Here is a 12,774-nt window from a genome sequence, read left to right on the forward strand (position 1 = left end):
TCAGGATCACAGAACGGACAGATAATGAAGCCAGGATTTCCAGCCAGTTTTTAAGATTTTATTTATTTATTCATGAGAGAGGCAGGGACACCGGCAGAGGGAGAAGCAGGCTCCACGCAGGGAGCCCAACGCGGGACTCGATCCCAGGACCCCAGGACCACACCCCAGGCCGAAGGGAGGCGCTCGACCGCTGAGCCATCCAGGGATCCCAATTTCCAGCCATTTATTCAGGAATTCAAAGTCAGCATTAGTAATTATTTTTTTAATGCTTTATTTTTAAAATTATCTCTACGACCTGGGCGCCTAGGTGGCTCAGCGGTTGAGCGTCGGCCTTCAGCTCAAGTCGTGACCCTGGGGTTGAGTCCCGCATTGGGATCCCCGCAGAGAGCCTGCTTCTCCCTCTGCCTGTGTCGCTGCCTGTCTCTCTCTCTGTGTGTCATGAATAAATAAATCTTAAAAAAAAAATCTCTACGACCATCATGGGTCTTGAACTGGTGACCTCAAGATCAAGTCATGTGATCTACCAGCTAAGCCAGGTGCCCCATGTTAGTAATTACTTGTTTTTTTTTAAAGATTTTTTTTAAAATTTTTTAAGGTTTTTAAATTTATTTATCTCTTCATGATGGGGGGCGGGGGGCAGAGACACAGGCAGAGGCAGAAGCAGGCTCCCTGTGGGGAGCCCGACGTGGGACTGGATCCCAGGACCCAAGATCACTCCCTGAGCTGAAGGAAGATGCTCAACTGCTGAGCCACCCAGGTGCCCCCCACCCCCAATAATTGCTTTTTAATAACAGAAGGCATGTAAAAGATCAGATACAGTGCCTGGCACATGTGGGTACTCCATATATTCTCCCTTCAGCAACTAGAGAAATCTTTTTAAAAGTAAATCTCACATATCACTACTATATTTAAAATCCTCCAGCTATTTGTCATATTCAGAACAAAATCGCACAAAGTCCTGTGTGATCAGATGCCTTGCCTGTTTTTCCACCTCATCTTCTACCCGCTTCCAGGTCTTTCATCCTTTTCCAGTCGTACAAGCCTTGTTTTCCTCAGCCTGGAGTATAATTTCCACAACCTGATAATGTTCTTTGCTGAGCTATTCATTTCTTTACTTCATTCAGTTCTTTCCTCAGATGTCATTTCAACCCCACTATTGCCAAAATACGTGTCACTTCCAGTTGTTCTCTATCCTCTTTTGCTGCTTTCCTTTTCTTTATAGAGCTTATCGTTGTTCTTGTTTGTTTATTGTTTGTCTTTCTCCAACGTGAGCAGAGACTTTGCGTGTCTTACCTCTGCCCACCACACAGTAGACGCTTAGTAAATGTGTTGAATGTGGTAATGAGCACTCAAGAGGATGGAGTGTGCCCTCCACTCATATCTACATATACATACACTAATGGTAGATGGTTAACACTCATGAGAGCTCTTGCCAAAAAAAGTATTCAGCTAATTTTGTTAACTTGTGGCTAGGACTGAAGAGGAGCAGCTTAATGAAAAGCTTGGCAAGGTGTCAGTAGGGGGTAGAAAAAAGAAAGGGTGATCTGAGACAACCAGAGTGCTCAGGCATGATGGATTTTTGTTAACCTTATTTATTTAACAAATATTTTATTAAATGCTTACCTTAGACACCAGTCTAGGCCCTGGGGACACAGCAGTGAACATTGTCCAGCCTTTGCATTGCTTACATTTCAAATAGATACATAATTTAAAAAACACAAATAGATACATAACGTAATATTTTTGATCACTCATATGGTATGTTTGATCTGACAAAACTATTGCTGTAGTTCAAGGCCTTTCCCTGAAAAGAAAAGAGACCTTGGTTAAAAAAAAAGGATTTCAGAAGTTTTTTGGGGTTGCTAATTTTTAAATCTCTGGGTATAAGGATTAGTTTAACACTTTTCTCCCTATCCCCGGTTCTCCCGGTTATTTTTTGAATCAGCAGAGGACTATGGGTAAAGCAGGTGAGGCTTCCAGAAAGTAGACTTACTTAATGTGTTTTTTTTGACGTTGCAAAGGGTATAGAAAATCGAACTTTACTAAGGTTTTTCTTAGGGCTTGGCTGCATTGTGAATTTTGATAAAAGCTGTTTAAGCTGACAAAATGTGGCTCTTGGATCTGGGGTGTGGATAGAATAACAGTTATAGTAATGTGGGCTTTGTTCTATTTTTTTCTGTTTTGTTCTATTTGAAATAATAGAAAAGCAATAGAAAGTAGTGATTAAAAGCATGGTCTCAGGGCAGCCCGGGTGGCTCAGCGGTTTAGCGCCACCTTCAGTTCAGCCCAGGGCGTGATCTTGAAGACCTGGGATTGAGTACCACGTCGGGCTCCCTGAATGGAGTCTGCTTCTCCCTCTGCCTGTGTCTCTGCCTTTCTCTGTGTGTGTCTCTCATGAATAAATAAAAAAAAAAAAAAAAAAAGGCATGGTCTCAGAGATACAGTAGGTTAAGCATCTGACTCTTGGTTTCAGCTCAGGTCATGATCTCAGGGTTGTGGGATCGAGCCCTGTATTGGCCTCCGCGGTTACTGCAGAGTCTGCTTGAGACTCTCCCTCCCATACTTCTTCCCCGTTCTCTCTCAAATAAATAAATAAAATCTCAAAACAAAATAAAACAGCCTGCTTGGGTTCTTATTTTAGCTCCTTCATCTACTTGCTGTGAAAACTTGGACATGTAACCTAACTTCTTGGTACCTCCAGCTCCTCAGTAACAAAGTAGAAATAATAAGTTATTGGATTTTTATGAGGGCTAAAAGATCAAGTCACGGAAACTGTTTAGCACAGCACTTGGCACTCAGTAAACACTTAAGCAGTTGTTACTACAAAAAGTAAATTTAAGGGAATTTTTCCACATTTTTTTTTCTCTCTTCCTATTTTCTCCCACTTGGGCCATCCTATTATATTCAGGTTTGGCATTCTAGGAGGGGAAGAGTGAGACATAGAATATTACATAGGTGAGATATCATTTGAGGGCAATTAGAAGGTCTTGTGTTTGGATTTTAATAGTTTGGGTAAGGATTTCGTATGCCCCCTGATGAACAGGGTTAAATTGGTGATTTTTATAAAGAAGTTTATAGTCTTTTGCTGAACTTTTTAAGAAAATATATCTATTTTCTAAAATTCTTAATCTTTAAAATCAGCGAAAACTTTAGAGCCTTTCCCATTGACAGAAATGAGCCTGTATTGCTTATTTTTTTCTGTATGGATTCTCTAACTTATTGTTAAGATACAAATATTAGGGGCACCTTTGGCTCAAAGAACATGTCTCTTGATGTTGGGGTCATGAGTTCAAGCCCCACGTTGGGTGTAGAGATTTATTTAAAAAATAAATAAATAAACTTAAAACAAGATAGTGATATTTATATGAAGCTTTCATAAGCAACTTAATGACTTGATGTGAACTGTTCTGTTGTAGGCATCACATTTGGAGGGAAATTTATTTGACATGGTAGTAGTTACTTTGACTTTTTAAGTCCCAGTTTCATATGTCACTGTTTTTGATATAAAAGACAAAAATCATCACCTGTGGTATTACTGAATAAGCCTTTATATGTAGAACTGTGGACCATATGTCTTTCAGAGCTGAAAGTTAATTGAAAGGATTTTTTTTTTCTTTTCTTAGGTTGACAAAGATGCTGAACTAGTGGCCCAGTGGAACTATTGTACTCTAAGTCAAGAAATACTAAGGCGACCAATAGTTGCCTGTGAACTTGGCAGGTATGGTTCTTTTACTTAATTGAGATGAATTCTTATTAACTAATTTTTTAAAGAATTTTAATGTGAAAAAAAAGAATTTTAAATACAGTTCTTGATTCATGAAATGTGAATTATCTCAAACTTACGAAGTCTGAGTTATCATTCCCTGTCTCTGAACATACTTCTGCATTTTTCTATTTTGTTTGGTTTACTTAATCCATGATCTGAAAATTCAGGGCCCAATAAGAGCTGAATGATAAACATAAATGCATGAAGGAGCAATGTGGGGTAGTAGAGAATGGTGGGGACTGTAGGAAAATGGGGAGTTCACGTCCTGTCTCAAAGGGTGGCTACTGCTCATTTCCAGCCAGGTGTTGCAGTTCCAGAATGTGGGCCTATTGCTTCCAGAACTTCTGATTGTTTTTCCCAGGAAAAGTTGAAAATGTGTACTTTTCTATTAAATTTCCCAATTTTTAAGATCCTATTCAGATCACATTAAGACTGCCAGTTTGCAACCCTTGATTTAAACTAGTTTCTTGGAGCACCTGGGTGGCTCAATCAGTTAAGCTTCTGCCTTCAGCTCAGGTCATGATCCCAGGATCCTGGGATTCAGGCTCGGATTGGGCTCTCTGCTCAGCGGGGAATTTGCTTCTCCCTCTCCCTCTGCTGATCCCCCTGCTTGCACTCTTTCTTTCTGTCAAATAAATAAAATCTTTTTTTTTTTTTTTTTAAAGATTTTATTTATTCATGACAGGTACAGAGAGAGAGAGTCAGAGACATAGGCAGAGGGAGAAGCAGGCTCCATGTGGGGAGCCCGATGTGGGACTTGATCCCTGGACTCTGGGATCACGCCCTGAGTCAAAGGCAGACACTCAACTGCTAAGCCACCCGGGCATCCCTAAATAAAATCTTTAAAAAAACAAAACAAAACTAGATTCTTTCTTTGTATGCTCTGGAAATAGTTGAGGCAGGATTTAATTTACTTTTTTAATAATGCAGGGCATTTCTGTTATCAAATGTAAATTGCTTTGGATTGTAGTGAATTTATTCTTACTCCTTTGTGTGGAGTAAGAATAAATTAAGGTTCTTAGTATATTAAGAACTCCTTAATATATTGATGGTTTTTCACAGAATGTTGCCAGAATGTTTTGACTAATCCTTATTGTTGCAGACTTTATAACAAAGATGCTGTCATTGAGTTTCTATTGGACAAATCTTCTGAAAAGGCTCTTGGGAAGGCCGCATCCCACATTAAAAGCATTAAGGTAAAACCAGTGATTCTGAAGTTCTCCAAGGATCTCAGTGGTTAGTGTTTACTTTATAGAATTCATGTACTTTATAGACTGAACTCAGAAATTTGGAATTCCATTTCTACCCAGCCGCCTAATAATAAGTGTGATTTGGGGCAGGTCATGTAAAGCTCAAGCCAGAAGTTCCCACACCTGTCCTTCTGCCTTAAACATCTGTTATAATTTAATATGTGCAAAAGAGGTTCGAAAACTCTTAATATGATGAATAAATATTTGGGAACTTTTTTTGTAGTTAAAACTCAGCGACTTGAATTTCTGATTTGGAATATACCTAAAGAATTACCGTTTTTATAGGGAGATCACTTGTTAAATCTGTGTGGTATCTCCAACTAATTAGACATTCTGATTGGCAGTTAAAATTCTTTTATAAAAATGGAAAAACAAATTTTTCACTAAAAGAGGTTGGTTGAGAGGACAAAATCTTGCAAATCTGGTCAATGGGAGAAAAATCAGAAAAATGATAGAGAATTTGAGGACCATCAAGCTTATCAAACACTTCATCTCACAGGTGAGAATGCTCACTCTCCATGACTTTTTGAGGCTACACAGTTAATCAGGCACCTAAACCAGAACCAGAATTCCTAGCTCCCTATATAAGGCTTTGGATTTTTTTTCTTTTCTTTCTTTGTAAATTTTTTATTCTATTAGGCTTTTTGTTTGAATTCTTGGATTGATTACAGGATGCAAAATATGTTAATTTCAGGCAAATTAGTAATTCTGAAATGTAGCTAAAATAGTGCTTCAGAAGTAACCATCCTGGTTTTTGTCACCCTTTATCTTGGGAAGAGAATTCATTCTTTTTTTTTTTTTTTTGAGAATTCATTCTTAAAACAACCATGGTAGCATAATTATTTTATTTCAAAAAAGTGATTATCATTGAAATTAATTTATGCAATTCTATATTGAAAATAATATTCAAGGTATATGATTGAACTTTTAATGCAAAAAAAAACTTCAAGAAATCAGAACTTTTTTTTTTTAAGATATTATTTGTTTATTCATGAGAGACACAGAGAGAGAGAGAGAGAGAAGCAGAGACACAAGCAGAGGGAAGAGAAGCAGGCTCCATGCAAGGAGTCTGATGCGGGACTGGGATCCCAGGATCACGCCCTGAGCCAAAGGGCCACCCAGGCGTCCCCGAAATCAGAACTTTTAAGCAGAGAATTCAAATAAAACAATGCTACTAGCAAAATGATCATTACCGTCAATTAATAGCCCACAAATACTCTTGAGTGGAGAATTTGATGAGACACTTGGCGGCTAGCTGTCAACCAGGAAGTTGACCGTACCAGGGTGGCTTTCCTTTCGAGGCACTCTGCTGCTCTCTGGGGTGCTGAAAACAAAATGGTACAATTAAATGTCAAGAAGTGTTCAAATGCTAAAGTGGAGCCATTAGATCACTCCTTGTGAAGGTGAGTTTTTGAGAACCTGAATAGCCAGATCTTGGAATATGGAAGTATTCTCTGGCTAATGTTCTGCCTTGGGCTCATTAGACTGTTGGCCTCATAGATTTTACTGTCTGTCCAACTATTAAATAAACGAGGGTAGCAGTAATATGGAGCAGCCTTAGTGAGGATTCATTCACAGGGAAAGGAAGTGTTCCTTTCTGGATAAAACGAATACAAAATGTTCTGTTAGTGGAGTTATTTTTCATGTCCAAAGTTACTTTTTTAGGGATGCCTGGGTGGCTCAGCAGTTGAACATCTTCCTTTGGCTCAGGGCCTGATCTGGATTTCTAGGATCAAGTCCCACATCAGACTCCTTGCATGGAGCCTGCTTCTCCCTCTGCCTGTGTCTCTGCTTCTCTCCCTCTGTGTCTCTCATGAATAAATAAATTAAATCTTAAAAAAATAAAACAGAAACCAAAAAAAAGTTACTTTTTTAAATAGCAAAATATTGGCAAAGTGGAAATTAATCACTTGCCAGCCAGTGAATTTTAAAAGTCCTGTTTTTTATCACAATTTATGGTTTAAGTTTTTCATCCATGTTACAATTGGTGGTCAAAGGAAGTAGCTAGGAAGATCAGGTTTGGATGTGAAATTCTGAACTGGAATAATTTAGGTGGTTAATTTAGGTGGCTATTGAAGCTAAGAATAATCCCTTAATCAGATGAATTCTTAATATATTGATGGTTTTTCACAGAATGTGACAGAACTAAGACTTTCTGATAATCCTGCCTGGGAAGGAGACAGAGGAAACACAAAAGGTGACAAACATGATGACCTCCAGCGGGCACGTTTCATCTGCCCCGTCGTGGGCTTAGAGATGAATGGCCGGCACAGGTCAGTAACGGACATGGGGCAGACGGTGTGTGGTCTGGTTAGAGAATACTGGTGCTGTTTTGTCCTATAGCTTTATGATCACACAGTCTTCATTAAAGTCTGGTTTGTTTTGGGTCGTGCCTAGGGCAGAAGTGCTGGATGTCTATAAGGTGGCATCCAAGTCCACCCAGCTTTGGTGTCTGTGCTTTCTGTTCTTGAGAATAGGAGCACCTGAAGTAAAGAGGGATTTTAAAAAATTTCCAGTGTGACACTTAACAAGACTTGAATGGGGCAGCCCAGGTGGCTCAGTGGTTTAGCACCACCTTCAGCCCAGGGCGTGATCCTGGGGACCCGGGATCGAGTCCCACGTCGGGCTCCCTGCATGGAGCCTGCTTCTCCCTCTGCCTGTGTCTCTGCCTCTCTCTCTCTGTGTCTCATGAATAAATAAATAAATCTTTCAAAAAAAAAAGAAAAGAAATGGGAGTTGTCTTACAGGCATAAATAAATAAAATCTTTTTTTTTTTTTTTAAAAAAAACAAGACTTGAATAGGATTACTTGGTCTTTCCCTATGGGAAGCAAAGCAGAGAACAAATGGTGCCTGTAAGACAACTCCCATTTCTTTTCTTTTTTTTTTGAAAGATTTATTTATTTATTCATGAGACACAGAGAGAGAGAGGCAGAGACACAGGCAGAGGGAGAAGCAGGCTCCATGCAGGGAGCCCAACGTGGGACTCGATCCCGGGTCTCCAGGATCACGCCCTGGGCTGAAGGTGGTGCTAAACCACTGAGCCACCTGGGCTACCCCCCGTTTCTTTCTAATTGTGGAAAACAATATCCCTGAGCATGTGGTCGCTCAGTCAGCTAAAACCCAGCTGATAAAGGTAACTTGCTTTGAAGTTGTAGCGACCAGATCCTCTGACTAGGGTACCAGTAATCATAAGGTCAAGAGTTCTATAGCAAATGTAAGCAACCCGTATGTTTCTGCCTTAAAAAATATGAATATTGAATGGGTTATCAGGTGCCTTTTTATAGGATGTGTCAGTAAGTCAAAGCTTCCAACTCTTTTCCCACCATTTAGAAATACCTTTAGTAACTGGTGGTCCCACCTACCATCTCATGGAATCTTCCATCTAACATATTACTTGTTGGAAAGTAGTACTTTGTTTTACTGTTTTCATTCAGGAAACGGGTGGGGGTGAGACAGGGAGTATCTCAAGTAAGTAAAAACTTTCATTGAGTTATAAACAGCCACATTGACTCTGGAGCATTCTGGCACATTTATGCATATCCACTTAATGGACATGTGTATGCTGTGCGTGGCAAACTGCCCGAGAGTGTAACCAGCATGCTCTGGAACGGAATAGCCTGTGGCTTTGTGGCCTTGGAGAGAAGTAAAATTTTAGCCCCAAGGAGCATGTAAAGGTTACATTCTTCAGACCATTTGACTTTAAATCATTTAAGCCTCTCAAAGTTTCCCATTTAGTGGTAACTCTCTGAGGTGGTGGATATGTTAATTGGCTTGACAGTGACGATCGTTTCACAGCGTGTATATATATCAAATCATCAAGTTGTACGCTCTAAATATATGCAATTTGTGTTGGTCACTTGTACCTAAATAAAGCTGAAAGAAAAAGTAATTAATTAAAAAGCTGAAGTTCTGGGGAAGCAGACTAATGTACCTAGCTTTGTCCCACTTTTGTGTGTGGTTCTGTATGTGGTGTATGCATGCACCATTTCAAGGTGAAAGTTGTAACATGAAAATGACCATTTTGGGCAGCCCGGGCAGCTCAGCAGTTTAGCCTGCCTTCAGCCCGGGGCCTGATCCTGGAGTCCCGGGATCGAGTCCCATGTCGGGCTCCCTGCATCGAGCCTGCTTCTCTCTCTGCCTCTGCCTCTCTCTCTCTCTCTCTCTCTCTCTGTCTTTCATGATTAAATAAAATCTTTTTTAAAAAAATGACCATTTTAAGGTGCACACATCAGAGGTGTTTGGTACAACCACAGTGCTAGGCAGCCCGCACCTCTGTCTGGTTCCATTTTCTCCATTGTCCTCACCTCAAAGGAAAAGTCCCTAGCCACGGAGCAGTCCTCCACATACCTCCACCCCCAGCCCCTGGCTACCACCAGTCTGCTGGCTTCATGGATTTGCCTGTTCTGGAGATTTCCAATGTGTAGAATCACTCAGTATTTGACCTTTTGTGTCTGGCATCCCACTTCTTTTTAAGAAAACTATGGTTCACCCCAAAAGAGGAACTTAGAAACAGACTCAATCTGGGGTCTTGAGGAGGGGTTCCTTGTACACAGCCTGTTGCTCCAATTGTGGCTTCTCTAGTTTTTCCCTTTTATTCACTGGTTATTCTCCTCTCTTCTTTCCTCCCCATTAAATGAGCTTTGCCTGTTTTGGCTCTGCCCTCCTGCTATTAATAGGGCCTCCACACTGCAAAATTGATTTGAAGGTTACTTCATACATTTATTAAAGTTTTTTTTTTTTTTAAAAAGATTTTATATATTTATCCATGAGAGACATAGAGAGAGAGAGAGGCAGAGGCACAGGCAGAGGGAGAAGCAGGCTCCATGTAGGGGACTCAATCACGCCCCGACCCCAAGGCAGACGCCCAACCACTGAGCCACCCAGGTGTCGCTATTATAGTTTACACAATGAAGATTTAAATACAGAGAAAAATGGAAATAAATGACTAGTGTAATGAAAACATTGAGCCTTTATTTAAAGAGAAATAATTTTTGAGGTACCTGGGTGGCTCAGTTGGTTAAGGTCATGATACCAGGGTTCTGGGATTGAGTCCTGCATCCTGCTTCCTGCTCACCAGGGAACCTCCTTCTCCCTCTGCCCCTCACCCTGCTCGTGCTCGCTCGCTCTCTCTCTCTCTCTCAAATAAATAAAATATTTTTTAAAAAAATATCATTTTCTAAATTACTAATAATCATCCATAAAATAGGATTTTTTTGGGGGGGTCCTAAGCAACAGTAAATGAATGTAGTAAGTGTTATTAATTGGGTCTTTGTTATGGCAATCTGTATCCACTACAATCCCTAGAGAATTGGTGAGAATTTCTGTTGTGGCATTTTTAGAGGAATATATAAAGTTAGATGTGCACGTGATTTTTGCCCCTTTCCCGCAGTTCCTGCCTCCAGTGGCAGTGGACTTAGTTGTTTGGAGTTTAATTTAATGCCCCCTACAGACCTGCCCAATACCAACATGCATACTCTGCACTTCCCTGTACCTCTGCCATTAGAAATACAAATAAACAGCGTTCTTCCCACAGTCATGGAAACATACATATCTTGCAACCTTTAAGAGATGGTCAAAAAAGTGATTCTTTCCTTGATACTGCAAATTGTCCCACTGAGACACACCATGCGGTGTCTGCCACCAAGACTCGCCTGTTTCCTCCTTTTCCAGCTGGATACTGGATACCTTTAGTCTCTCTCACTACTGCTGGCTATGTAAAACATGGCACATCGTTGTTTTGCAGTGAGTTTCTTTAATTAACAGTTGAGGTTAAGCATCTTTTATAGGTTTTGGCCATTTATCTTTCTCCTGTGTGAATGCCTTTGCCCATTTTTCTAATATATTGCTTATTTTTGCTTTTTTGAGACCTTTTTCTATATTCATAAACACTGAATCTCTTATATATTTAAGATATTTTCTCCCAGAGTTCCTATTCTGTCTTTTGACTTTTTTTTTTAAGATTTTATTTATTTATTCATGAGAGACGGGGGGGGGGGGGGGGGGGCGGGGAGGCACAGACACAGGCAGAGGGAGGAACAGGCTCCACCCAGGGAGCCTGACACATGACTCGATCCCGGGTCTCCAGGATTACACCCTGGACTGAAGTTGGCACTAAACCGCTGAGCCATCCGGGCTGCCCCCGTCTTTTGACTTTTTATGTTTGTAGGGTTTTTTTAATTTATTTTTTGTAGAAGGGACTTTATTCTAAAGGATTATTACAGGGGAGCAGGAATAGGACTGTGGCCTATATTTCTGGTTTTTATATATGTGTGTATATATATAAAGTAGCATATAGATATATATGGGACGTGTTAATTTTTTTCCTTTAAATCAGATGTGACCATTTTTTTCTTTGTACTTCTTGGCCTTTGTACAAACTGGACAAATGTTAATTGATAGTCTGGGTGATCATTTTTAAATTATTTAAGTCATCCTCCATTTTGGATTATTTCTCCAGGTTTTGCTTCCTGCGGTGCTGTGGTTGTGTGTTTTCTGAGCGAGCCTTGAAAGAGATAAAAGCAGAAGTTTGTCACACAGTGAGTTGTTGACATATATCATTTTTTCCGTCTTAGTAGCTGAGGAAATCAGGTGGTTTAGGGTCCCTCCCTTCATGTGATATTTCAACATCCTTCAATTCTTTCTGAAACACAGATCTCATTAGTTGTTTCTCTGCTTAAAACCCTTCCGTGGCTCAAGCTTGCTGGATGTAGATTCACACTGCCTTCTGTGACCTGTCCCTGGCGGCCTGTCCGGCACAGGCCAAGCTCGGGCCACGCCCTGACCCCTCTTCTGTGCCTTTGTTCCCTCAGCCCTAACCTGCCGGCCCGGAAGGTCATGTCCCCCGTAAACCTTAGTTCCAGAGCAGTTGCTTCCTCTGTAAACCCCTGCTGCCAAGCCTCCTTCCCCATTCCCTGGGTACCTTGTTATCGAACTGATCTCATCAGAGTGTAATTGCTAGTTATGTGATGATTTCCCCACTAGACTGGGTCGGTTGTTTTTTTTTTTCCTTTTTTATTTTCTGTAAGACTTTATTTTTTAGAGTAGTTTTCACAGCAAAATTAAGAGAAAAGTAAGGGGTTTCCCCTATTCCTTCTGCTTCCCCCTGCTTAGGACGGGGCCAGCCTCTGTCCTAAGCAGCATATGGTGGGATGGCCTAAGGGATAAGATTGATAGAGCCCTTGCTTTCATGGAACCCACAGTCTAGTTGGAGAGAGTGGCACTCAGACAGCTGAGCAAGGCAGCTGCAGTTGTGACAAATGCTAGGAAGGAGACACACGGTGATGTCCCTTAGGGAGAAAGGCTGCCATAGTGGTGGTTGGCAAAGGCACTTCCAGAGGTTTGAGCTGACCTGAAGGGTGCAAAGGAGGAGCAAAAGCTTTGAAGTAACAGAGGACTTGGCTAGTGTAAGGAACAGAAAGTGTGGTGGAGGAGTGGCCAGTGGAGGGAGAAGTAGGAAAGACAGGTTAGGTAGGGGTCACTTCATACAGGGCCCAGCAGGCCACATTGGGGCTTATGGATTTTATTCTAAGAACAGTGGGAAGGAAGGCAGAGGGCAGCTTTAAAGTGGACTCGATGTACTTTAGTTTGAAAATGGTCCCTCTATAAAAGAAACCAGATGCAGAGGATGACACCAGAGCGTTTCCATTTATTTGGGATGCAAAGACAAGCCAAAAGTAATTGTTGGTGAGGAAGTCGCTGAGAGGCATGGAGTTGTTTCCATTTTGGGGTGATTGTGAATAAAGCCATCACAGAATTTG

General features: G+C 40.9%; 1 protein-coding gene across 4 annotated transcripts in view; it reads left to right on the forward strand.

Annotated features, from left to right (window-relative positions):
• The window catches only part of RTF2 (replication termination factor 2), a 40,807-nt gene that overhangs the window by 793 nt on the left and 27,240 nt on the right, over window positions 1-12,774 (forward strand). For all 4 annotated transcript variants that reach the window (XM_072801497.1, XM_072801494.1, XM_072801495.1 and 1 more), the window contains exons 2-5: window positions 3,624-3,718; window positions 4,869-4,962; window positions 7,150-7,289; window positions 11,475-11,553. In XM_072801497.1, coding sequence (XP_072657598.1) covers window positions 3,624-3,718; window positions 4,869-4,962; window positions 7,150-7,289; window positions 11,475-11,553 — 408 coding nt within the window. The remainder of the gene's footprint in view (window positions 1-3,623; window positions 3,719-4,868; window positions 4,963-7,149; window positions 7,290-11,474; window positions 11,554-12,774) is intronic.

This window comes from Canis lupus, chromosome 26, assembly GCF_048164855.1.
Source record: "Canis lupus baileyi chromosome 26, mCanLup2.hap1, whole genome shotgun sequence".
In the NCBI taxonomy this organism is placed as follows: Eukaryota; Metazoa; Chordata; class Mammalia; order Carnivora; family Canidae; genus Canis; species Canis lupus.